Source organism: Vulpes lagopus, chromosome 7 (genome assembly GCF_018345385.1).
Source record: "Vulpes lagopus strain Blue_001 chromosome 7, ASM1834538v1, whole genome shotgun sequence".
Classification (NCBI taxonomy): Eukaryota; Metazoa; Chordata; class Mammalia; order Carnivora; family Canidae; genus Vulpes; species Vulpes lagopus.
Window position 1 is genome coordinate 80,788,767 of NC_054830.1, and position 23,428 is coordinate 80,812,194.

General features: G+C 43.2%; 2 protein-coding genes and 1 non-coding gene across 4 annotated transcripts in view; all 3 read right to left on the reverse strand.

The window, feature by feature from the left end:
• The window catches only part of RUSC2 (RUN and SH3 domain containing 2), a 70,475-nt gene extending 69,529 nt beyond the window's left edge, over nt 1-946 (reverse strand). Inside the window, exon 1 of one of the 2 annotated variants that reach the window (XM_041760959.1) lies at nt 596-946. The gene's annotated coding sequence lies outside the window, so the exon portion shown is untranslated. The remainder of the gene's footprint in view (nt 1-595) is intronic. The other variant, XM_041760957.1, reaches the window with a different exon arrangement.
• A 5,887-nt stretch (nt 947-6,833) lies between these two features.
• The window catches only part of LOC121494480 (phospholipid-transporting ATPase FetA-like), a 124,700-nt gene continuing 108,105 nt past the window's right edge, over nt 6,834-23,428 (reverse strand). The window contains exons 19-29 of the mRNA XM_041760969.1: nt 20,929-21,093; nt 18,548-18,659; nt 17,041-17,146; nt 16,721-16,868; nt 15,987-16,170; nt 14,285-14,508; nt 12,805-12,888; nt 11,167-11,412; nt 10,845-10,983; nt 10,050-10,180; nt 6,834-9,940 (exon numbers count right to left, since the gene is read on the reverse strand). Coding sequence (XP_041616903.1) covers nt 9,755-9,940; nt 10,050-10,180; nt 10,845-10,983; nt 11,167-11,412; nt 12,805-12,888; nt 14,285-14,508; nt 15,987-16,170; nt 16,721-16,868; nt 17,041-17,146; nt 18,548-18,659; nt 20,929-21,093 — 1,725 coding nt within the window. The 3' untranslated portion in view covers nt 6,834-9,754. The remainder of the gene's footprint in view (nt 9,941-10,049; nt 10,181-10,844; nt 10,984-11,166; nt 11,413-12,804; nt 12,889-14,284; nt 14,509-15,986; nt 16,171-16,720; nt 16,869-17,040; nt 17,147-18,547; nt 18,660-20,928; nt 21,094-23,428) is intronic.
• On the reverse strand, nt 17,398-17,504 carry LOC121496335. The gene has a single exon (XR_005989167.1). It is a non-coding gene; the product is annotated as a U6 spliceosomal RNA (small nuclear RNA).

Sequence of the window (23,428 nt, forward strand, 5' to 3'; positions counted from 1 at the left end):
TGGGCGCGGGATCACCATGCCCTTCGAAGCTGGTAAATGCAGTGGCGGCGGGACTTGTCGGGCAAAATGTCAGGCGTTTTCCGAAGGTGAGAGTGAGAGATCTAGCCTGGCTCAGGCGGATACCCGCTAGGGAGGTCAAAGGGGCCGAGGGGGCACACAAGGCCCGGCTGGCACTGGCTGCAAGGAGGCCCCCCATCCCGTCAACAGTCCTGGGGCTCGGTGCTCGGCGCCTGCGCTCCCCACCAGGGCTGCCACAGGAGATGTGGGTACAACGATGACGGGGGAGTCAGCTGAGGGTGCCACCGAAGGGACAGTTTGAGGAGACGGTTGGGGTGGATCTGGGGTGACGCCCAAAGGAATGTTTGGTCCTTGGTGCTTGAGGGTTCAGCGGATGGTAGAGCAGAAGGGTCAGGAGGAGGGCAGGTTTGGTCGGTCCGGAGGGTGGGAGCGGACCCGGAGGGTGCGGATGAAGGGCCAGCGCGCAGGGCTGAGGGGAAGGGCGGGGGCGCACCCAGGGCTTTCTCCTAAGGGATCACTTGGAACGTGAGGGCAACGGGTCTTCCGGACCCCGCCAACCCCAAAGAGGCGTCCCTACCTCGTTTCTCGCCTCAGCGTGATCCTAAGGTGCGGGCGGTGAGGGTGTTGGCGGCGGCGGCGGCGGCGGCGTCTCGCGCCCTCCTGGGGTCGCGCTGCAGCCGGGACAGGCCGGCGTCCCCCTCCTCTCCAGCCGGGGTGGTAATGTCCAGTCCCCCCTGCAGCCGCGGCACCGATGGTCGGATCTGGGTTGCCCTCATGCCGCCCCCGCGGACGGCGCGTTGGTTCGGTCCTCCGGGCCGGCGGTGCTCGCCCACCTCCCCCGCTTCTTGCGGCGATGGGCGCAGCGAGTCACGCGCAGTGCTTTCCCGCGAGGGGAGCGGCGAGGCTTCGGCCGCGGCCCCGCCCTCCGCGGCCCCGCCCCCGCCTCGCCCCGCCCCCCTCGGGGTGGGGCGCCGCCTGCGCCGCTCGGGTGCCCCGGAACCCCGTGGACCGTGGGCGCGGGGCTAATAGCTTCGGGGTTAGGTGTGTTTGCACACCCACCTTCGCCCAAAGCAGCAATTCTCAACCCTGGCACTCCAGCACAACCTCTTCGGGAAAGCAGAAACTCACAACAGAGCAGTAAAACCAAGGCCTGACCTCAGCCGAGAAGGTCTCCGTCAGGATCACTGGGATGGGAGTGTAGTGGTCGTTGGGTGGCGCCCAAGCTTTGATGTTTTTAAAAGTACCCCGTGTAATCGCCAGGGTTAAGAAGCCCTGGTAAAACCTGGAACTGACAAAGACACTCTCCTTGGACCAAAACTTGAGTCAGGCTCCTCTGAGTTCTCTGCTGGACTAGGCCTGACCTTGGGCTTACCTGTAGAATCCAGTTTGAGCAAGAATCCTGCTAAGTCAGTCTGGTGAGAATCCCCCACCCAATTTGGTATCTGATCACCTTCCATATCTTACCACCCTGACCTTTAGCAAGAATTCTGAGACCTTCCTAGCAATTGCTATCCGTGGTATGAATGTTTTGTGTGTCTCAGAAATTCACACACTGAAATACCTCCAGAGGTGATGGTGCTAGGAAGCCGGGCCTTTGAGAAGTGATAAATCTCTTGAGGCACATGAATTGGACTAGTGCTCTTAGGGAAGACATCTCTCAGAGGTCCCTAGCCCAATCCACATCTGGAGAAGGGAGCCTCACCATGCTGGCACTCTGATCTGGGATTTCTAGCCTCCAGAACTGTGAGAAATAAATTTCTGTTGTTTATAAGCTACAGAATCATATTTCATTATAGCTGTCTGCGAAGACTAAAGACTAATTTTGTATCCGCTGACCCCTACTCTGCCCCTTGGCTATAAAATGCCCACTGTGCTTTTTGGTGTTTGAGTTGAGCTCAGCCTCTCCCCTACTGCAAGATCCCATTGCAATGGGTCCCATACCTATTGTGATGCTCCTTAAGGTCTGCCTTACCATCTTTAACAAGTGTCAAGAAATTTTTTTTTTCTTTAAGAGAACCCATGCTCTTCTGCTTCTCATGGCAGGCAGGATGTATGTGGGACTTTGAGGATCTGTTGTCTCCTTCTTCCAGCCAAATAATTAGCTCACTTGGTTCCATGCTCAGTGAAAGAGTTAGAGACTGAGATCCTACCACTCACATAGTTTTGGGTCAAAGTCAAAATGTTACACTGTGTAATGCATCCTCAGGTTTCACAGAAGTGGTGTGAGATGAGTTTTGAAGAATGAGTAGGAGATAAAAGGTGTGGGGAAATCAGCGTGTGCAAAAGAACAGAGTAGCAAAATAACTGATATGATTGAAGTGTGGGATACAATGGAGAGAGCACAGCAGAAATGGTCAGGTGTGTGTTGAAGAACCTCCTATGACCTCCTAAAGAGTTATGGGTCATCCTGTAAGCAGTGGAGAGACACTGAGGGGCTTTACGCAGTCAGAGGAATGACAAGTCAAATTTGAATTTTAGAAATAAAATTCTGAGGGGGACGTGGAGAGGGCTAGGACTGCTAGTAGGGAGACCAGTCAAAAGCTGTATGCTTGTATAGTTAAGTGGTTCAGGGGAGGGACTTAACCCAAACTAGGCCAATTGAATCCCTTCCCTGAGAATTTGGAATTGGGGCAGAGCTACACCCTTACTCATGGTTGGACTTACAATGGAAATTTGAGAGCCGTGACCATCTTTTACTTTCCAAATGGCCTAAGTAGCAAAGAAAACCAGTTTGCTGAGAACGATCAATCTGTTGAAAAGAGAGGAGCCAAGTCTAGATACAAAGAGACTACTCCTCAGGTTCTTGGGTGATCTTCTAGCAGTGGGTTCCACTTCTGAGGTTCAGCTTGATTCCTGCCTTGGGTTCATGGCACATCTTTCTATTCTTTCGTAGAGTCTCATTTTTGTCTTCAGGAAGCATAGGTTACCCCTGTTATTTGTGTTAAGGGATACTTTTTAACAAGGTAAAATCATGAGTCTTATACAAAAGAAACAAACAAACAAAAAAAAACCCCACATATTAAATTCACTAATTAGTGAGGAAGCCAGTAAGATACTAAAACTGATTCAGATGAGGATTTGACTTTTGTAAATGTGTATTTTCTACCAGACAAAATTGATTTGCATCATCAGGAACAGGAATCATTTGCATTGTCATGGGCAGAAACATTTTGCATCATTACCAGTACTCAAACAGATTTGAACTTTAGAAATCTCACTCTAGTAGGAGTGTGGATATTGAATTAGAGGAAGGTAAAGAGACCAATTAGGAGATTCTGTGGTAATTATGATGAGAAGTGAGAAGGTCTAAATTAGAGCAGTAGCTGAGGGGTTAGAAAAGAGGTAGATGTAGGATACAGAATCAATAGGACTTAACGGTTAATTAAATATGTTGTTGGAGGCAGGGGGTAAAATAGAGCAAATAGAGCAAATGACTAGGATGACTCCCAAAGTATTCCAGGGCTGAATCTTCTCAAAAACTCTGAACATATCTTAAAATATTTGGGCTAGAATTGCAGGAAAATGTTGGGGCTAAGAGTTGCTCCCTTGTTTCTCTCTTTCTGATGATGGTAAATAAGGTTATTTCCTCTTCAAATTCTTAAAGAAAAAGGTGCAGGGTGAGCCAGTTGATCCTGTGACATTTCCCCATTCCTAAGAGGCTATATAAATGAAGAGTGTAAACCTGGCCTGTGTAAACTGGAATTGTCTCTGTGATTCTGCTATTAGCAGCTATTCAATCTAGTTCAAGGAAAAAGATGACCTTACTGAACCCAACTTACTGAGCCCCTCATGTGAAAGACTGCCTAGTCTCTCTTTGGACATCTGCTTCATTCTTCTCATACAGGCTGGGTTTTTTGGCTCACTTACCTTTATAAAGCAAATCATGGCCACTTTAAAAGTGGGAGGCCCCACTTCCTGAAACTCTATGACCTTTCAACTACTGTCCTCATCACTGACCTAGTTTCTTGGAGTTATAATTCTAATTTCTAGAGAGACAGAAGCTATAGTGAGTTATATATCCATTCTTGGCCAAGTGTGGCTAGGGATAGTAGAGTCAACTGGCATCAAACATGACCATCTAAATTCACCCCCCCCCCCAATCAGGAGCTGTATGGGAAGGGTCAGTAATCCATGAATTTAGTACCCTAATTATCTGAGAAGAAGCCATTTCGAAAATCCATAGGATCATTTGATAAACCAGTGCTTGCATCTTTGGTAGTCAATCCATGAAATTCTTTGATTCTACCTTCAAATATATCCTCTATTCATCCACTTATTTCTCTGCTATTCTAAGACACCACCATGCCATACTTGGACAACTTTAATTGCTTCCTAGTTTTCCTGATGTCACTTTTGCACTGAGCAATCTTTCAAACTGCCTTTAAAGCCCTCCACTGTTTTCCATCATATCTATCTAACTGCCCTACTCTCTGCTCACCATGTTTTGTCTACATTGGCTTCTTTTTCATTCACACAAAGCTCCTATCTGAGGGACTTTTAACTAGCTATTTATTCTGCCTATAAGGCCTTTCCATCAGGTTTTTGCAGGGCTAGGTACTTCTAGTCATTTAGGTCTCATTTCACATGCTACTTTCCTCACAGAAAGGGCTTTTCTGATGACTAAAGTAATGCCCCCTTCCTCTTCAAAGTCCCTCACCATTAAAGTATCTTCATAGCACTTATTATCTGAATGATCTTGTTTACTTTGTTATTGTCTCTCTTACTAGAATGTAAGATACATGATGAAACCTTTCTGGCTTTCTTTTCTTTCTTTCTTCCTTTCTTTCTTTCTTTTTTAAAGATTTGAGCCCAAGGTGGGACTCGATCTCAGGTCTCCAGGATCAGGCCACGGGCTGAAGGCAGTGCTAAACCACTGAGTCACCCGGGCTGCCCCCTTTTTGGCTTTCACTGTATCTCCACATCTACAACAATGCCTATATCATGGTGGATGCTCAATAAATATTTGTTGTATGTATAGATGAATGTGATGAAGGGAGGGAGTAAGGGAGAGAGAGAAAGAGAGAGAGAAACTGGAACCTTGAAAGAATGGGATTTGTCGGATGACTATAAAACCATTTTATTTTGTCTTCCACTCTTTAAACCCATTCTATGAGACTGCATACTTTGAATTTTCTGGTCATTTTTAGGTAGCAACCAGTATTAATTTATTTTACTTTAATAATTAAAATAGCCAGACCATGAAATAGTTTTTTAATTTTCAAACTTTAAAATTACGGTTTTTCCTATCTCTGAGCTTGGCCCTACTATAGGTGCCCATGTTAGGTGGGAAAAGGGAGTGAGGCTTAGTAGATGTCTATCTCTTCTCCCTTACCCCACTTCTTCAGAGTTTGAGCAGGGTGGAGGGAGAAGAGATAAGGAAGGTTCCTACTTGTCTAATGCTACCACAAACTAGTTTTAGTGGTTGACAGGTATCTGGAAAGCGGACTCTTTCTCAAGGAGCCCTTTTGTAGGTTCTTCAGAGATTCCTTCTCTGTTGGCGGAGATATTTCTCCTATATTCTAATCACTTTAATGTAGGTGAATTCAGCTCTAATTGGTCACTTACAACTCCTTTAGAAATCTCTAAGAATCAGCGGTGCCTGGGTGGCTCAGTCAGTTGCACATCAGATTCTTGGTAGTCTACTTCTCTCCCTCTGCCTGTCCCCTCTGCTTGTGAGCACTCGCTCTCTCTCTAAAATAAATACATGAATCTTTAAAAAAAATTCTAAGAATTAAAAAAAAATCAACTTTATTGAAGTATAATCTACATATAATAAAATTCACAGATATTAAATGTACAGTTTGATGAGTTTTGACAAATACATGTACCCATATAAACACTTCCAAAATCAAGATATAGAAAATTCACCTCAGGCCCCTTCACAGTCAATCACACCCTCAGGCAACCTTTTATCTAATCAGAAATCTCTAAGCATTTGATAGCAGATCTATTGCTTTCTTCTGCTGAGATCTCTTCAACTTTTCAGATGGTCTCTCTAACAGAATAAAGAAACCCTAATTAGGTCTGTTACATGGCCCATATTAATGGGAGTTCCCATTAATCCCTTTGTCCTGAAAAACAGTGGGAGTGTGGGCCAATCTCACCATAGCCACCTCTTCTATCTGGCCATGAAACAGATAGCTAATTGTTCTGCTTTTTAGATTTTCCAGGTACGAGTTAGGTATGAGTTCTCTGTATCCCCCAAACACATTTATTACATCAGTCTCTCCAAATAATATCCTTAAAACCCTCTCAACTTGAACTGAGCTGCGGGTGGGACTCAAAACCCACTAGCAATTCTCTCTAAAGATCCCTTATTAATGTCTGAATTTTTGGCTCTTTTCTCAAAGTGGGTGAGGTGATTAAAAGTTGCATACTTGTTTTTCACATTCCCCTTTTTCAAGTCTTGCATGGTCATCTCACCCCTCAGTTTGGAATGTGGCATGTTCTCCTCTGCACAGATAGAGACTCCTATCTCCTAAGATACATTTAAACCACCAGTAGAGGATGCTGATTGTTCAGGAGCTTTGGCAGATATTGTAGATTCAAACTATTTTCTTTTCGTTTTTTTTAAAAAATATTTTATTTATTTATTTATTTATTTATTTATTTATTTATTTATTTGAAAGGGAGAGAGTGAGTGGGAGAGAGGAGTTGAGGTGGGGGATGCAGAGGGAGAAGCAATTCCCTGCCAAGCAGGGAGCCTGACTCAGGGTTCGATCCTGGAACTTCATTGTTTTTTTTTTTTTTTTTTCTGGAACTTCATTGTAACCTGAGCTGAAGGCAGATGCTCAACCGACTGACCCACACAGGTGCCCCTCCAAACTATTCTCTTACAAATGGCTTATAAGGGAGACCATGAGTGACCATATTTCATAAAAAGAGACCCCTAAAGTATAACTGAATACTAGATATCAAAGGATAAGATTCTTTTTGAAAGGACAGGGTAAGAGGCAAGTTTAGGACAAATGCAAGGTAGTAGATTTTATTAATTTACTATTTTCCTGAAAAACATTAAAAATCTAAATGCGAGTAGTGAATACAATAATGAAACAAAGTTCTTGTCCTTAAGGAGATGACCATGGTCTAGTAGAGAAGATGGAGAAGTAAACCACAACTAAAATAGGCATCTGAGTAATAATACATTCAAATCTTGGGAACTAAAAATAAGAAAAATGTACAAGGTGGTCCATAGAAGGAAGGTCTGGAGCAAGGAAGAAGCACCCAACTCAGCATAGGAGGTTGGGTGTCAGTGAAGGCCCCCGGGGAATTGACCAAAGCTGAGAATGAAGAGCAGTTAGAATTCACTAGACAAAGGTGGGAAGCTTATTCTAAGAGGAGAGAATACAAAGAGACAAAGCATAGAGGCTTCTGAAGACAATGAAATCTTTGAAGAATTACAAATAGTTTGGGCAGAAATGAGAACATATGGAGCAGAAAGTGATGATGAAGCTGGAGAGGTAGGCAGCATAGAGGTAGGAAAGCTATGATGAGTCATTAAAGGATTTTAAACTGGCAAATGACCGATCTGATTTGTATTTTGAAAGGTCATTCTCTGTGGTATGGATAATGGATTGGAAAGAAACAGTCCGAGGCAGGAGACCAGAGAGGCAGATGTTGCCATAATCTAGACAAAAAATGATGAAAGCAGTGGGACTGGGGACAAATAGTAAGGGATTTGAAGGGATTGAAGATTTGAGGACATTTCTAAGATAGAGTATATGTAACTTGGTAAAGAATGGGCTAGATTAGAAGAAGGAAAGGGAGGAGTCCAGAAAGACTTCCAGGTTTCTGGTTTGAGCTAGTGGGAGGTGATGCTGCTCAGGAAAAGGATTAAAAAATAATAATAATAACAGGCAGAGAAGCAGATCTCAATGTCCTTTCATTTGTTCATTCATTCAACAACATTTGCTAAAGGCCTATTATATGCTGTGAACAGACAAGTATATCAATGATTCCAATGCCCTGTGATAAGTGTCACTGAGAAAGGTATGCACAGGGAAACAAGTAAATAAAAAGGATAGGTATATAAGTCACACTGAGGAATTAGAGTAAGCTCTTGGTGGAGACTGCCTAATCTGATCTTTCAAAAAAATATTGAAGGGAAATTCAATATAACATACAATTCACCATTTTAAAGTATACAACTCAGTAGCATTTAGTACATTCATTATGTTGGGGTTTGACATGATCAAGTTTGCTGTTTATAAAGATTACTCTGGAAGTAGTACTGGTGATACTTTAGACAGGGGAAAACCAGGAACACGAGTTGGGAGATTTTATGCAACAAGTCAGGTGAGAGATGATAAAAGTCTGAACAAGAGTAGTGATAATGAAGGGAATGGAAAACAAAACATAAAAAAAGATGCAAAGTTTAAATTACTTGATGACTTATTAGACATTAGAGGGAGAATATAGAATGATTTCCATCACTGCCTGGGGTGACTGGGATGATGGTGATGGCATCCTGGGTGGAGTTTTTGGGGAAAAGTGATTAATACAAGTTGGTGGATTGAGTATGAATTTCCTAAGATTCAAATAAATGAAGGATTTCAGAATCAGTTTAATAAATGGATCTGGTTCTAAGATAGAAAGCTCTAAGACAGAGAGTTGAGAATCTTCTTTCTGTTGGTAAATGAACTCATGCATTCACTTGGGAAAAGCATACTAAGAAAGATAAGCAGAGAATCTAGTACTAAGCTTTGGGAACCAATATTTAAGGTGTGTAAAGGGGATAAAGCTATATGGTTAAAGGATATGGTCATACTGAGGCCGAGATAGAGTTTAGCAACAAAGGGCAGAAAAGTGAAATGGAGCTGAAGAAGGAGAAAAAGGAGGTGGGAAGGGTGGTGGGGATCTGTGGGCTAGTGATACTGCTTGGACATTATTGTCATTGAGATCCAACAGATCATACACATCTCTCCACTCCAAAATAAGCAATTTATTACTCCATAAACTTCTCTGAAACATTTCCCAAATACATACAATTTCTTTTCAAAGTAATTTTACAGGATGAAGAAAAATGTTCATCAATTGTGGCTTATACCACCCTCAAGAAAGATTTTTAAGCAGTCTCCTTCTCCCAGTTCTGATGCCTGAAAAGGTGTCAATTCTTGGGTCAAAGAAGGGAAGAAGGCGAAATCTTGAGCTGTCTTAACAAGGCAGGAATCAGCTCCTTTTTTTGGGGGGGGGGTCCAGAAACTCTCCTTCAGCTTTTTATGACCAACTTGTCATAGCTGCCTCCTCCTTTTGAGATCCAAGGCCAGTAAAAGACTCACCCTGAATCCCCCAGTTAAACCTGAGAAGGGTGTCTGGGTGGGATATGTTTGTATGGGGCCCTGGCAAGGTTTATGGCTGCTCTGGGTATAGGAAACAGCACCCAAAGTAAGATTCTTAGGTCATATTTTCTTTTCTCTTTCCCACATTGCCCCCTTTACCCACCATTTCCATATTTGCTTCTGGATTAAAACTTGGAAGGGTTGGTGGGAGGCCTGACATCACTTTTTCTTGAAATTGTACAACTCTGACAGATATCTGGGGGCTCTTTCTTTACTGTTCCTTGCCTTACCTGGGCACAACCATCTAGGGAATGAAGAGGCTGAGCCTCTGGAGTGAGAGCAGAAGGGCAGGAGTGTGCTGGTTTCCCTGGGACTCTAATCCATCCTTATTAAGTTGTGTGAATACAAGGGATGAAGAGCAATGATTCCTTTGGGATTTTCCTAAGGGCCTCTACTTTTTAAAAAGATAGCTGCTTTTTTTTGAATACCTTGGACTTCATTGTCTTGCCAGAAGTGATGAGGGCCCCAAAGCCCTGTTTGTGGGAGAATGCATAGGCAGAACGTCGAGTGCTTGCATGTTTTAGCTTGGTCCGCTTAGGGAGTGGCAGTAGAGGTCTTGTGCATTGATGAATTCTGTCTATAATCTGCAGCCAGAGCAGAGAGGACAGGGTTTTTATCCACAGAGGCAAAGGCAAAGGCAAAGGCAAAGAAGGGCCATGAATTATATCTGGGTAGATTCCTTGTTCCACTCACCTTGTCCACGTTGGCAGGCCAGAATAGTGGTTTGAAAAACTGGTAACCAATCACGGGCAAAATACAGAGGACTACACTGAGGACAATACTCAGCCATATTTGTGGCAGGTTCAGAGTGTTTCTGGCCACACCTGTAAACAATAAGGTATGGGAGGGAGGCTGAACCAGAGCCTAGAGGAAGGGGACTGTCAGCCAGAACTTATCAATGCAGAAGAATTATAGTGAAGTCCTTTGTACAGCCAAAGTCTCTGTGAATTCACATACTTTTCTCCTTCTAAAGGCACGTGAATTCACAGAGTTCTACAGGGTTTTGGAGGGGAAAAATGAGTGGCTTGATGAGAGGTGAGAGCTAGATACATCTAATATCTACTTTCTCTATATTTTGTTCCCATCAAAGTAGAATGAAAGATAGGGAAATTAATGTGGGAGATAATAAAGCAGTATGCCACAGTAGAAAGGATATTGGACTGGGAACCAGGAGAGCTAGATTTGAGTAATTTAATTTTTAAAAACCCTCAGTCTCTAAAATGGTGCCCTTTCTACCTCAAAGGATGCTTACAAAGATTAAGTTAGATAAGAAATTTGAAAATATCTTAGAAAACCTAATAGGATAAAATATTTCTCTAGATAGATTTTGAGTCCTTTTGGGGCAGAGACAATGTCTTATTCCTATCTATGAGCCTAGCACATAGTAATAACTGCTCAGTGAACATTTATTAAACAAATATACTTGGTTCACACTTCCCAACCCTAACCCCCACCTCCTTGTCACACACTGGGTGGGCATAGCCTTACCTAGGAATTGGAAGACGTTGGGGAACATTAGGCACAAGCCATCACTGTACAGGAAGAATAAGATGCAAAAGTAGAAACCCAGGCTACCCCAGGTGAAGATGTGGCTTATTATCGTCCAATAGGTTGTATCCAAGGCAATCTGAAAAACACTCTCTTATGTGCAATACTCTACAACCTGGGATATATCAGCTACCTCCCTTCTCCAGCCTCATAGTAGAGGATGATCCCTCCCCACTTTCCCTCCCTCCTTCTTTCCCTCCCTTCCAGACAGGCGGCCCACCCAAGCCCCCTAGCCCCCTACTCCCCACTCCCCCAGCCACACCTGCATTGTGACCACCCAGAGCAAGGCGGTCTGCACTATCAGGGAGAAGGACTGGTAATCAGAGATCTCTTTCCCATCTTTGCGCACTGAGTTGTAAATGGTCCCCATAGGGATAAAGAACAGCATGAAGGAACTATAGATCCCATGCATTAAACACTTCACAAATTCCTTCTTGTTGAAATAGAGGTTGTGCTGGCCTGGATCATACAGCTCTGGGAAGCGTAGACTCCATGTTTCATTCACATCCTGGAAGTACCAGAGGGTAAGGAGGAAGGCTCAGGGTCTCTCCATAGAAGGTCCCATCTCTATCAGAGTAGAAGTTTCTCCCCTCACTGAGTCTGCTGACAGTCTGCCTAGGAACTTCCTCATGGATTACTTGAGAAGTGGAACCAGAGAACAGAGCAGTGGCCACAGACCCTTCCTGAAATCCTACACTCTAGGCAATGATCTAAGTAACAGAAGAAAGCTAGGAGAAGGTCAAGATGGTGATAAGGACCTGGAAGCAATCAGAGTTGGGGAGATAGAGAGTAATTAGGGTTGGGGGTAGCTGGAAGGGAGAATGGGAGCTTGGGATGAGGGGGCAGTTGTGACATGAGTCCCCAGTTTTAAGTGTTCCTTTTGTGGATTTTTTTTTTTTTTTTGCCTCAAAAGCCAGCAAAAGAAGAGGGGGAAGCAAATGGGGACCAGCTAATCACATGGGGGTATCCATGTTCTGTGATGCTCCTCCCATTCCCATACTACTAGTGAACTCAGATAACAGGATTCTCTATGTGGATGCCATTGGATCATCTTCATCTCCTAAATCTGAAACTTTGAATAACAAAGCTTGGGGCTTGTTTTTGAGAGGTTGTAGATCATTAGAATTAGCCAACTGAAGCTGCATAGGACACAACTTGTCCCTCTTTTTGCTCTGTGGCTAGCAGCTACCTTGTGGAGAATTTTCCTTCCTACTCTGATGGAGACCAGGAACCATGATTTCACCATGTCCTCTTTTAGCTATTTTATTCCTCTTTGGAGGTTCTTTTCTATTCATTGTGCCCAAGACTAGAGGCTGGGATAGAAAAGGAGGGAGAGGTATGGTACTAGGACCCCCAATACCCAGGAAATTTCTGACAGGGACAGATGATATCCCCTAGACTGACTCCCTATGACTCAAAATATACCCACATTCTCATGCTTGGCCTTCAGAACTCTCAACTAGGCCATCCTGCATTGGCTTATCTTATCATCTATGTATGGGTCTCTCCTTTCTTTGTTTTTGTTTTTGTTTTTTTGGTCTCTCCTTTCTTGAAGCATCTTGCTTTACCTAGTCTTACCCTAGTAACTCTATTTCCTTTTACTACCTTTTATTTACACTTAGTTTACTATAAAGCACAATTTCTATGTTTCTTTTTATAAAAATAAAATTGAGATAGAAAACTTGGATTTCTAAAACTGATGATTATTCTCCAGGAGGAATATTCTTTACTTTATCCCATGATACTTCTCCAGGTGATGAGCTCCCTTCCTTGCTCTATAAATTATTCCATTTACAATTGACTTTGTAGAACTCAGCTCTTGTTGTTCTCCCCACTCTTGAGAATACTCCTCAAGGGCCTAGGGGCTTAGCCCTGAAGAGAAGCTTGCTGCTGGTCTTACCTGGTCAAACAGACTCAAGCCCAGGACAGGGAGACAGGTGTAGACCAGGTTGTAGAAAGTGATAAACCAGGTATCATAAACCGTCTAAAAAAATACCAAAGAGATTTCTTAGATTCCTCTCTTTTCCAAAGTCCCAGCTCCACTTCCCAGGTTCAAGAGAGCCCCTTCTGGCCCCCACTTACCCACCACTATATTAACCTAGAGCAAGATTTGGATTTCAGGAATCTGATAAGGAGGCTGACCCCAGTCTTTATTTGGTCCTACTCTATTTAGAACCCTGGGTTCCAGGCTGGGCCAAAGCCACATCAAGCTTGTTTGTGGCCAACCCTACAAGGTTGATTTGGACCAACTCTTCCATGATCTGCACTGCCCATCCCTGCACAGAGAAGATCTACAGTGCCTGTGAGGGAATGCTAGCTGTATCCCTCCACTCTCAGGCATATAAGCCTCTGGGTTCTTTTATCTGATTTATGGCATTCAGTAGCTTCTATAACACTGGACACTTTCAAACACAAGTAAGCATAATAGACTCAATGACTCTTTCCCAGCTGGGTGCTCCATCCTGGGGCCCAGAGAGGGCTCCTTTACTAGCCACAAGAGGTCAGCAAAACACATACATACACTACATACATACACTTCACCTCTCACAAACTAGAATGGCTTTGTTAGACACTGGGGATATACAAGTCTACTATTTTCTGCTCAATAGTCTGTTTCCCCTGGAGCCCAAGGCAACAGAGGTAATAGGGATCTCCTAAGGTAATCATTCCTGAGGTTGTTTTTCTTGGGAATCTTTGAGAACCCCGAAAAACTTCTCATAGGAAAGAGGAATTCTTATAGAACATCAAAATCCAAGTGCCACTTCCCAGGTGGGGGAGATATCATACTCAAATGTGGAGTTAACTCATTAGAGCGACAACAATGTATATTTGGGGCAGGGAGAAGGGCTGTCGGGGTGGGGAAGTAGAAGTAAGGGGAGCTGTATTCTGAAGTATGGCTACAGGTGAACACCATAGCCAGCATGTCTGGCAAGACTCAGAAGCCCTTTGAGACTTAGCCTGTTCCATAAAGATTGCTTTGGATACAAAACAAAACAAAACAAAACAAAAACAAAAACAAACCCTCCAAGATCCAAGCATTTCCCCATATTATCTATTTTTGGAAACCAGGTCTCTCTGTCAGGTAAAAGGTCAAAATATCTCATGGGAGTTTTGGAGGTAAGAGTCAAGTCTAAGTTAGAGCCAAGCCAGAAAAAGTTAAGGTTTGGAAATCTAAGGTTCAGTTTAAGGCTAGGAGATGGGATCAGCATGGGTAAGGAGTTTTGTGCTTAACCAACTGAGCCACCCAGGTGCCCCCACGTGAGGAGCTTTATGGATGGATGGCAACATGTCTCTAGAAAAGAAACATGAGCTGGCTGAAGTGGGGGTGTTGTACAGAAGATCCAGTTGACCAGAGTGGGGAATGCCATCTGACCTCCTACCTGTGCAGAGAACCCGCTGAAGAAGGCATACCAGAAGTGCACCAGGGTGAAGGCAAAGTTTTTGTAAAAGAAGTAGCTGAGAAACTTGCACATGCGATTATAGGACCAGCGGCCATGGACCAAGAGTAGACGCTGAAGATAGTGGAACTGGGAGAAGGCGTAGTCACTGTTGAGCATGGCCTGCATTCCCTCCTGGCCGCTGATGCCAACTCCAATGTGAGCAGCTGAAAAGAAATCCCAGAAGCTTCTCAACCTCAGAGCTAGTCTGCTGGGCTCCCAGGCTGGGAAGTGTAAAAGAAAGGCTGAGATCATGTTGTACAAACTCCTTATTTTACATTTGGAAAACACTGTTACGCTCAGCTCAAAATGGCATTTATTTAGTGGAGCGTTTTCTCCTCAGTGGATTGCTCTTTTCCCTAATGGACTGTCAAAAACCAGCTCCTTCATCTTCACTTTGTTTTGGATGCTGCCACTCAGGAATGCCTGGCATGGCTAGTACTAGAAAGCTCTCCTGGATGGTCTTTGTGCCTACTATAGCCACCTTGGCTCTTTCCTGCTGTCCAGATGCTGAGGTAAAAACCTCTTGTTATCTCTTGAAGCCATTTACATCAATTATAGATACAGGATGGATGTCAATCTAACATAATATTTAATTACTTAAGTTTATCTAAAGAGCTAAAATCCAACTGTTAGGAGGAAATAAGTGATGTTCATACTTTGTTAGTGAGAAGCAAGTTCTCCAGGAGGCCTCACTTTTCTGAATGACTTTTCTGAATAAAACAAGGATTATACTTGATGGAAAATAAGATTGAAGTTCCTAAAAGGTTTAATTAGTATGTTGTAGTGTAGGGTACATTCATTGATCTTCTGGTATATACCTGTGGCATTGCTTAATGGAATAATTGAAGCCTCTAAGGCCCTAAAAACCAGAGAAGTTCTAGAAAGTGGGGAAGAGAGCAAGAACATTTTCTAGAACTAAAGCTGAGGCTAGAATATCTGCTAGTGCTTCCTGGATGGGGAGAAAGTTTAGATTAGAGGACCTCTAGATGTTGTCCGTATTTCACAGAACCACAAGTTGCTGGAAGCTAACAACATTCAGCTAAAATTAAAACCAGCGTCAGCCATTTGCTTCTATTAGTCCAGGGCATCAGTAAGTCTTCTATTCTTTTCCAGTCAGGGGAGTCAGGGGAAGTACTCATGAACATTGCCTTAGGGAAGAAGAGATCCCTACACTGTGCCTCACAGCTAATTCTCTGGTTGGGCAGTCCTGTCTTTTGCCTAACATTGCTCAGGCATACATCTATCAGAAAAGCAACAGACTGTGACTCCCCCCCAGGGGTTCTTTACGTAGGCTTTGATGCCATCTTGGAAAGATGGTATGGTAGTTGCACATCCGGTTCTGTAAATACATGCATATGATTTTATGGGAGCCATCTGTATTTGTGTGTGTTAAGTGCATGAATTTGAATGTGTGTGTGTGTGTGTGTGTGTGTGTGCATATGGACTGATATATGCATGTGTAAATAAGTGGGAATGCAGGTATAGAGGAGCAAAAATGAAGTTGCAAAACATTATAAACATACAATACATATATGCAGGAGTGAACCAACAACACAATGTCACCCAGGTTGGTCTTTGCCTATAGAGAAAGGAAAGGGCAAGCTTTTGGTTGAAGGTTACTGTTCCCCCATCCCTCACATGCCTTTGATCATGCTGACATCATTGGCCCCATCCCCGATGGCCAGTGTCACCACCTTCTTGTATCTCTTCACCAGCTCTACCACCTGGGCCTTCTGAAGGGGTGTCATCCGGCAGCAGATCACCCCCTTGCACATGCACGCTGTTCTCAGCAGTTCCAACTCCAGGTTCCCTTCTAGAGCATAGGCCTGCAGCACCAGGATACATCCACATTTCAGGTTGCCCAAAAAGGCTCTCAGGACAGGATCCTCCTAAGTCCTTCCCCATCTCCATTCTCTCCTATACTATATAGGTCAGACATAGTGGCTCCCAGGTGCTCCATTCCCAAGGGAGGCCAAGTCCCCAAGTCAGTTCTAGGCATCCTTACATCTGACCCTGACTCCAGTGGGAAACTAGTCAGCCTCTCTCACTAGGTCAAATCAGTTGATTGGGCTATAAGGCCAGCTGACCTTTTTGGAGGACCTGGTTCTGTTCACTTCCCCCTTTCCCCTAAGTGACAGGCCACATCAGTAATAGAATTTGGATAAGGAAGGAACATGCCTTTGGCTTCTCTTTCCTCATTATTCCTGTCTAGAGAAGGATAGGGAAAGGTGTCTGTCAGGAAAGAACCCCAGAAGAGAGGGGAAGGGGTGACTCATGAAATAGAGAAGGGGTCTTAAAATTTCCCTGGAGTGGACTGGACCTAGGAAAAAAACTCCTTGGGAGAAGAAGATAGAATTGTAGCTCTGTGTTGCCCACCAGACTGCAGCCATTGATGATCAAGCCATAGTTGCCATTGGGCACCTCCTCAGGTAATCTGAAGGACATTTGGGGCTTCGTGGTGAGGTAAATGTTTACTGGGTCTGATTCCAGTAGAGCCTCAGGTTTCATCTTGTCCCTTGCCGACCTGAAAGCCAAGAGGAGTGGTTAATATCTGACTGGAAGCTCCAGATTTTAGAAAGGAAAAAGTGTCCCAGAATGAAAATGGGCAAGGTGGTTACAGAACCTCTACTAAACATTAGCCAGGACCTCAAACTCAATTGCCTTCTGAGAACTGCCATTGTCTTAGGTCCCTATACCTGAGTTCTTGCCGAATGGTCTCATCATTCTTGCCTTCCACAATAAACATCCCATCCATTTCATCCTCAAATATGTTACAGGCATAAGCAATGTTCACAGCAGTCTCTGCAGGAAATGGGGAACAAACATCACATTTTGGCCAGGACAGGGACTTTATGAAAGTGTACACATATATAGGCACTAATGTGGGCAGCAGAGCCCATTTGTCCACATTTGTTATGGATGTATCCAAATGTATTTTTCATGAGTCTGTGGAGACCATATTCAAACACACAGGAGACTGTCAACCTAGTGCAGACTTGTGAGTCACTTATCAATAACTAGGATCATTCTGGCTTAGCCTTTCATTTTCTTTCATTTTTAAATTCATTTTCATGAATTTTTATGTCATCCTTGTGTAGAGGCCATGCTAACCTTTTCTGTATCATTCCAATTTCAGGATATGTGCTCCTGAAGTGAGCATCATTCTGGCTTAGCCTTTCAACAGAGCCTTCCCTTATTTCCTAAAACAATTCCAGTCTGTGTCCACTTCTCCAAACAGTCAGGATATATTTCCCTGTGCCTGTTTTTATGACAGATTTTATGGCAGACTGAAATAAGTTTCAGTTACGGTCTTGTCTTTACATTGAGAACTCTGAAATTTGAATAAATTCATACTAAGGAAAAAATTTACAAAAATTAAATCCTGAAGCCTTGCTGCAAGTGGTATCAAAATTCAGAGGAGAAACTTCAATTGTCATAGAAACTTTCTTGGAAAAAGACTTTGAAGGATGTGTAAGACTTGTTTTGGGAAGGAAAAAACATTTCAAAGGGGAAACAACCCAAACAGAGGCTGTGGAGTAGAAGCTGGATTGTTTGGGACACACTAAAGATAACAGTCACATCAGGATGGAGATAACTATATGTAGGCAGCAACAGATTATCAAGATCTTGAAGACCAGACAGTGGAATCTGACTTTACCACATAGAGCTACTGAAGATACCTGGGCAGAGGAATAATATATAAAAGTCGTATATTTTAGTAAGATTAAACTGATGGTTGTATGTAGGCTATATTGAAATCAATAAGGAAATGAGACAGATATCAGTTTAAAAGTTTTTGCAAAAGTACAATCAATGGGGGACAAAGGATGAATTAGGGTGATGGCATAGTCAAGGGGATCATCAGAAGATTTGGTGGGACACAGTGAGACAATTAATCTTTGGGACAACAGAGAGGGTATAGTCAGAGATAATTCCAAGGTTTTTAGCAAATGGGTTCCTGGATGACGAGGTCATGTCTGATTGAATCATCTCTATGTCCTTAATACCTAATACAGCATCCAGTATAAAGTGTACTCTTAGCAAACCATGTACAAGACTGGGAAGGAAGGTGTCCTATAAGAACTTGACCTGGGTTATAAGGTATTTGTCAAATATATGGCTAAGAAGAAAAGAATATATAAAATAAAGAAATGGCTAAAGTGGATAGGGAGGAGGATTGGTCATGTGAGAACTCCCCTTTACCTTGCTTATCTCCAGTTAGGACCCAAATTTTAATTTTGGCTTTGTTCAGGGTGGCGATTGTCTCAGGTACACCATCCTGCAGCTTGTCTTCTATGGCTGTGGCCCCTAACAGCTTTGAACAGAGAGAGCAGTGAGTGAGGAAAAGGAAGAATGTCACAGCATTTAGTGCTACCCAACAACTCGACTAGCATCTTATCATCCTCTTTAGCAAGCTGGTTCTATCCTGACATGAGGATCCAAATAGTATAAAATTCAGCATATTCTGCCTCTCGATAACTGTAGCTTTTCAACCACATAAATCAAATTTAGAAACAGAATATTAGGGGTCAAAGAGGGACAAGACTTGCCCAAGTCATACATGAAGCTGTGTGCCACTTCTAAACCATCTTTTTCTCAACACACTTTCACTTCTTTCTTGCTTCATTCACAGCATACTTCTTGGCTTCCAGTGTTGACCACAGGATGGGCATCATGACTCAGTCTGAGGAACTGATGGACAAATAACTGGCTGATTTCTGCTAGGCCTCCAGAAGGACAGACTAGAAATACTAACCACAGAACTGATTATGAAAGGAGATTGACCTTTTGGATCTCTATGTTTTCCCATTTGGTATCAGTTATTTCTCTTCTTATAGCAGATCCAGCCTGTATCAGTCTGCTCAGAAACTTTGGAGTCATCTTTAACTTCTCTCTCTCATATCCTATAATCTAATCCATTAGCAAATTCTGTTGGCTCTACCTTTAAAAAATGTACAGAATTTGACTACTCCTCACCACTTCCACTACTTCTATCTGGTCCAAGCCATCATCATCTCTCACCTGCACTATTGTAACTATCTTCTAATTTGTCTCCCTGGGTCTGTGCTTGCTCCCCTACAGTATAATCTTAACACAGCAGCCAGAGTGATTGTTTTAGAAAGCTAACTCATCGGAGTGCCTGGGTGGCTCAGTCACTTAGGCGACTGACTCTTGATTTTGGCTCAGGTCATGATCTCAGGGTCCTGGGATTGAGCCCTGTGTCTGGCTCTGCACTCAGAGTCTGGGTTGTCCCTCTCCCTCTGTTCCTCCCCCTATTTGCACTGACTCTCTCTCAAATAAATAAAATCTTTTGAAAAAAGCTATCACATCACTTTAAAAAAATTTTTTTTATTTATTTATTTGAGAGAAAGAGCAAGAGGATCACAGAGGGAGAGGGAGAAGCTGACATACCACAGAGTACAATATAGGGCTCGATCCCAGGATCCTGAGATCATGACCTGAGCCAAAGGCAGATGCTTAACCACCTAAGCTACCCAGGCATGTATATCACATCACTTCTTTGGTTGAACTCTTCAATGGCTTTCCATATCTCATTGTAAATTCTTACACTGGCTCATGAAGGCACTCTACTACTTCTCTGTCTCATGTCCTTTTATTCTCTCCTCCTTACTTACACCATGCCAGCCACACTAGCTGCCTTGCTGTTCAACTAGTTAGGCCTACTCCTGTTTCAGGGCTTTCACTCATGCCATTTCTTCTGTCTGCTTAGTTTGCCAGACTATTTCCCTATTTCTTTTTTTTTTAAGATTATTTATTTATTCGTAGACACACACACACACACACACACACACACACACACACAGAGAGAGAGAGAGAGAGAGAGAGAGAGAGGCAGAGATGTAGGCAGAGGGAGAAGCAGGCTCCATGCAGAGAGCTTGACATGGGACTCGATCCAGGGTCTCCAGGATCATGCCCTGGGCTGCAGGCGGCGCTAAACCGCTGCGCCACCGGGGCTGCCCTTTCCCTATTTCTTTAGGTCTCTACTCAGACTAAAGGAAGACTAACCATCCTATAAAAAAATACTAACTATACTCTGCCTTCTCCAAAACATACATGCATATGCTGATGCAGATACATCAGCTTTCTGATGCTTTCTCCCTAGCTTTCTTCCTGGATTTATTTCCTACCATAGCACTTTCATTATCTAACATACTATATGTGTTACTTTTTTGCCTATTTTGTCTGTTGCTGGAACATAGGAAGCACTTAATATGTTGAATGAATGAGTGAGTATTTTTGTCTTGATTATTCTTTTAGTTCATTCTAGATTATCTAATCTGTGCATTCATTATTCAGATCCTCATTTGTCCCAGGTTACTCAGCTTCTGTGAGCAGCTTTGGGATAAAATTTACAACTAGTGCATTATCCTCCCCTGCACCGCACCCCATATGGATTTCAAAAATCCAGGACATCCTGAATCAGTTTGGATGCCAATATCCTGTATCCAGAGAGAGTCTGAACCTATTGATTTTCTGCAAGCCATTCTCAGAGACCTTGCTCAGTCTACTGACTGCCACTACCCATCCTGCTCCCAATCTGTGCCTGGCTTCCTCATACTAACCATTAAGTCTTTTTCTATCTCTTCATAGACATCTGATATCTTATCTTCCCGATTCTCCAAAGACAGGCAGGCTTCACTGTGCCTCTTGCTCCAGGCCTGGAAGAACGCATTATCCAATTCTCGGTAGGCCACCATGAGGGTGCGGAGGCCTTCAACGGCAAAATCCTAGAAGACATGTGTGTGTGCTGAGTAGGTCTGGGTGGGTTAGGGTTGAGTTTAGGGAGAAGCAGACTGATCCTACCAGCTGAATGCCTACAAAATAGGGTCTAATGGCTAGTACCATGGGGTGGGAGGAATACCTAGCCTAGCCAGAAAACAACTACAGAGCTTTCTCAGCCAAATGTCCTAATGGTGGGGCCGGCATAAGTACTTATGAAATATAACAAGTTCTAGCTTTTACCTGTAGTTAGATAATTTGCTGTATGACTCTGGGAAAAATTAAGCCTTCTAGATTTCTTTTTTTTTCTTTTTTTTTTAAATTTATTTATTTATGATAGTCACAGAGAGAGAGAGGCAGAGACACAGGCAGAGGGAGAAGCAGGCTCCATACACCGGGAGCCTAATGTGGGATTCGATCCCCGGTCTCCAAGATCGCGCCCTGGGCCAAAGGCAGGCGCCAAACCGCTGCGCCACCCAGGAATCCCGCCTTCTAGATTTCTTTGTTGTAAAATTGGGATAAAATAATTCACTGCCTACAGAGAGGATAATGATGTCTATGAGAATGGAATACTAAAGTAAAAGGGAGTTGTTATAAAACATAAAGGAGCAACTATTTTTTATAAGCATACATTGATTTTATTTTCCTCTTTCCCTGCCTTCCTTCAAGCATCTAACAGGCACCTCAAAAGCACACACACGTGTATATTTGTCTACAGCTGATTGGCTCAATTGATTAGTCACAGCCAGTAGTGTTAATGATATTTCACTACTGAAATGCTCTCTGGGTGAATTAGTATTGTTTTGTTCTGTGTCCACCAATGTATCCTAACTAACCACAGTTAACTATCTTGCAAGTATAGTCTTGGTCATAAGGAGAACTAGATTAGAGTGAGTAGTTTAAGGGCAGAACTCTAATCCAACTGAGGGTGGGTTAGAAGATTTTATGTACTGAGAACTGCACATGAATAAAAATTCTACATGATCACTATCATAGTGAACTGCAAAATAATTCACTTTAGCATTATAAGAGCAAAGAGAAAAAGAATTTATCATCTTGATATTCTGTATTAGTTCCGTGAAACTCCTGAGTGACATTAGCTGTCAGGTAAAATGAACATAAAACAGTGCATGTATGGAATGCCATCCCTTAAACCTCTGTAGTGTTAGCAGATGAAGCTATGCAAAGAAGCCTGAGAGAAGATCTCAGAGACTTCTTAGAAGGAAAAAATATGGCAGATGCTGCTCTTGCATAGGATAGTAAATGAGATCTTATAAGCTAACAACACACTAATTTTTTTTTTTAAGATTTTATTTACTTATTTGAGAGAGAGAGAGAGAGAGAGAGAGAGAGAGAGAGAGAACAAGCAGGGGATAGGGGCAGAGAGAGAAGCAGACTCTTCACTGAGCAGGGAGCCTGACACGGGGCTGGATCCCAGGACCCTGAGGTAATGATCTGAACTGAAGGCAGACACTTAACCAACTGAGCCACCCAGGAGCCCCATACAGATTCTTAATCCATTTAACAAATAATTTAGGGATCCCTGGGTGGCTCAGCGGTTTAGCTCCTGCCTTCGGCCCAGGGCATGATCCGGGAGTCCCAGGATCGAGTCCCACAAAGCTCCCTGCATGGACCCTGCTTCTCCCTCTGCCTGTGTCTCTTCCTCTCTCTCTCTGCATTTCTCATGAATAAATAAATAAAATATTTAAAAAACAAACCAAAAAAACCCACATAATTTAGCAGTCTGTGTTGAAGTTATTTCTTACTTACCCTTTACTTGTGTTTTTTTTTCTTTTCTATTATGGTGGGTAAACTAGGGCCCCTGAGGCCAAATCCTGACTGCTCCTTGCTTTTTTTTTTTTTTTAAGATCTTATTTATTTTTTCATGAAAGACACACACACACACACACACACACGCACGCGCACACACACAGACACACACACACACACACACACACAGAGGCAGAGAGAGACACAGGCAGAGGGAGAAGCAGGCTTCCATGCCAGAAGCCTGATGTGGGACTTGATCCTGGTACTCCAGGATCACTCCCTGAGCCGAAGGCAGGCGCTAAACCTCTGAGCCACCCAGGGATCCCTGCCCCTTGTTTTTATATGAACTGTTTGGTGATTCCTGGCTTAGAGGGCTTAGAGCTGTGCTTTTGTAGGAGTTTTTGAAGCTTGACTCCTAAGTATAAGCTTCACTCTTACAAGTTTATCATCAGTAGTTAACATATTGTAGTGTAGTCAGGCTCCATTATGAGTGTCTATTAAAATGGGTGGCAGGATGTAGGTTAAAAGATCTGAAACAATTTTATGCCCCCTTTGGAGCCAGCCTGCTCTCTG